At 41.9% G+C, this 1,718-nt stretch overlaps 1 protein-coding gene across 1 annotated transcript; it reads left to right on the top strand.

The window, feature by feature from the left end:
- Positions 1 to 558: 558 nt before the first annotated feature.
- Positions 559 to 1,494, top strand: LOC308259082 (olfactory receptor 52E8-like; the record flags this gene model as incomplete). The annotated part of the gene is made up of 1 exon (XM_080689832.1): positions 559 to 1,494. The coding sequence occupies one exon, from the start codon at positions 559 to 561 to the stop codon at positions 1,492 to 1,494; it is 936 nt and encodes a 311-aa protein (XP_080545958.1).
- Between the last annotated feature and the right edge of the window lie 224 nt (positions 1,495 to 1,718).

Consider the following 1,718-nt stretch of genomic DNA (forward strand, 5'->3'; position numbering starts at 1 on the left):
CAAATTTCTTATCTCCTCTTAATATCTATTTCTTCAGGAAGAAGAGAGTAAATACATTTCCTTACTCTGGATCCATTAATTTTGGAAGAGAAGTGGTATCTGTTTCTAACTAGCAGCTTGTCCTCATATTTTTGGTACAGGTGAGGAGTGTCACTAGGATTATTTATGGAGAGCTTAAAGGAAAAGGTCTTAAAAGAAAACTTATTTAAGCCAAGCATGGTGGCAGAGGTTTGCAATCCCAGTACCTGTGAGGCTGAGACAGGAGGATCGCGGTTCATGAACAGCCTCCGCTACTTAGTGAGGTCCTTTGCAACTCAGTGAGACCCTGTTTCAAAAGACAGAATAAAAAAAAAATAGGGCTGAGGGTGTAGCTCAGAGGTAGAATGCCCCTGGGTTCCATTCTCAGTACCACAAAAAAAAAGAAAGTTATAATACCAAGCCATTGTTTAAGGACTCCCTTTATTTTCAGTTTCTTTAGATCTCACTTAAGTATGAATGACTTGCCCAGTGGTAACTGGCAATAATTTAAAACCATGACTATCATCAGCCCGCGGAAGAATGTCTTCTAATGTCACTGAGCGCCACCCTTCTTCCTTCCTGCTGTTGGGGATTCCAGGACTAGAAGCTGCACACGTCTGGCTTGGCTTCCCTTTCTGTGTGGTGTACTTGATCGCTCTCCTTGGAAACCTTATTATTCTGCTTGCAATCTGGACAGATCATAGACTCCACCAACCCATGTTCTACTTCTTGGCCATGCTGTCGGTGATCGACCTGAGTCTCTCTACTGCTACTATCCCCAAGATGCTGGGCATCTTCTGGTTCAGTCTTCAGGAGCTGTGCTTTGGGTGTTGTGTTGCTCAAGTCTTTTTTATCCACTTTTTTACAGTCATGGAGAGCATCATGCTTCTCGCCATGGGCTTCGATCGCTATGTAGCTATTTGCAACCCTCTCAGGTACACCATGATCCTGACCAACAGAATCGTTGGCGTGATTGCAGTGGTCGTGGTCGGAAGAAGTTTATGCATGATTGCTCCAATCGTGTTCCTCCTCCTAAGGCTGCCTTACTGTGGGCATAGAATCATCCCTCACACCTACTGCGAGCACATGGGAGTGGCACGTTTGGCTTGTGCCAGCATCAGGGCCAATGTCTACTATGGTCTTGGAAATATTTCTATCTTGTTTCTGGATGTGCTCCTTATAATTATCTCCTATGCTAGGATTTTATGCACTGTCTTTCATCTTCCATCCCAAGATGCCCGCCTGAAGGCTCTTAATACCTGTAGCTCCCATATCTGTGTCATCTTAGCCTTTTTTGGCCCTGCTCTTTTCTCCTTTCTCACCCATCGCTTTGGTCATAACATCCCTCAGTATATCCATATCCTCTTGGCTAATCTCTATGTGGTCATCCCCCCTGCCCTCAACCCAGTCATTTATGGGATCAGGACCAAGCAGATACAGGAGCGGGTAAAGAGTTTCCTTGCTAAAAACATTTGAATGGAGGAGGTTACTTGTTTGGACCATAAAAAAAGTATAAGACCTAAAGTGTCTTAAATTAGTGAATTAATCAATTAATAAAGAAAATTTCTGTTATTAAAACTGACCATTAGTTATATATGTGTATGTCTATATATATATACACATATATGTATATATATATAATATATATATGTAAAAATAAATACCACAGCAGTTATGGGAAGCATGTATATATGTATGTA

Source organism: Muscardinus avellanarius (genome assembly GCF_963383645.1).
Source record: "Muscardinus avellanarius genome assembly, chromosome: 1".
NCBI classification, from domain to species: Eukaryota; Metazoa; Chordata; class Mammalia; order Rodentia; family Gliridae; genus Muscardinus; species Muscardinus avellanarius.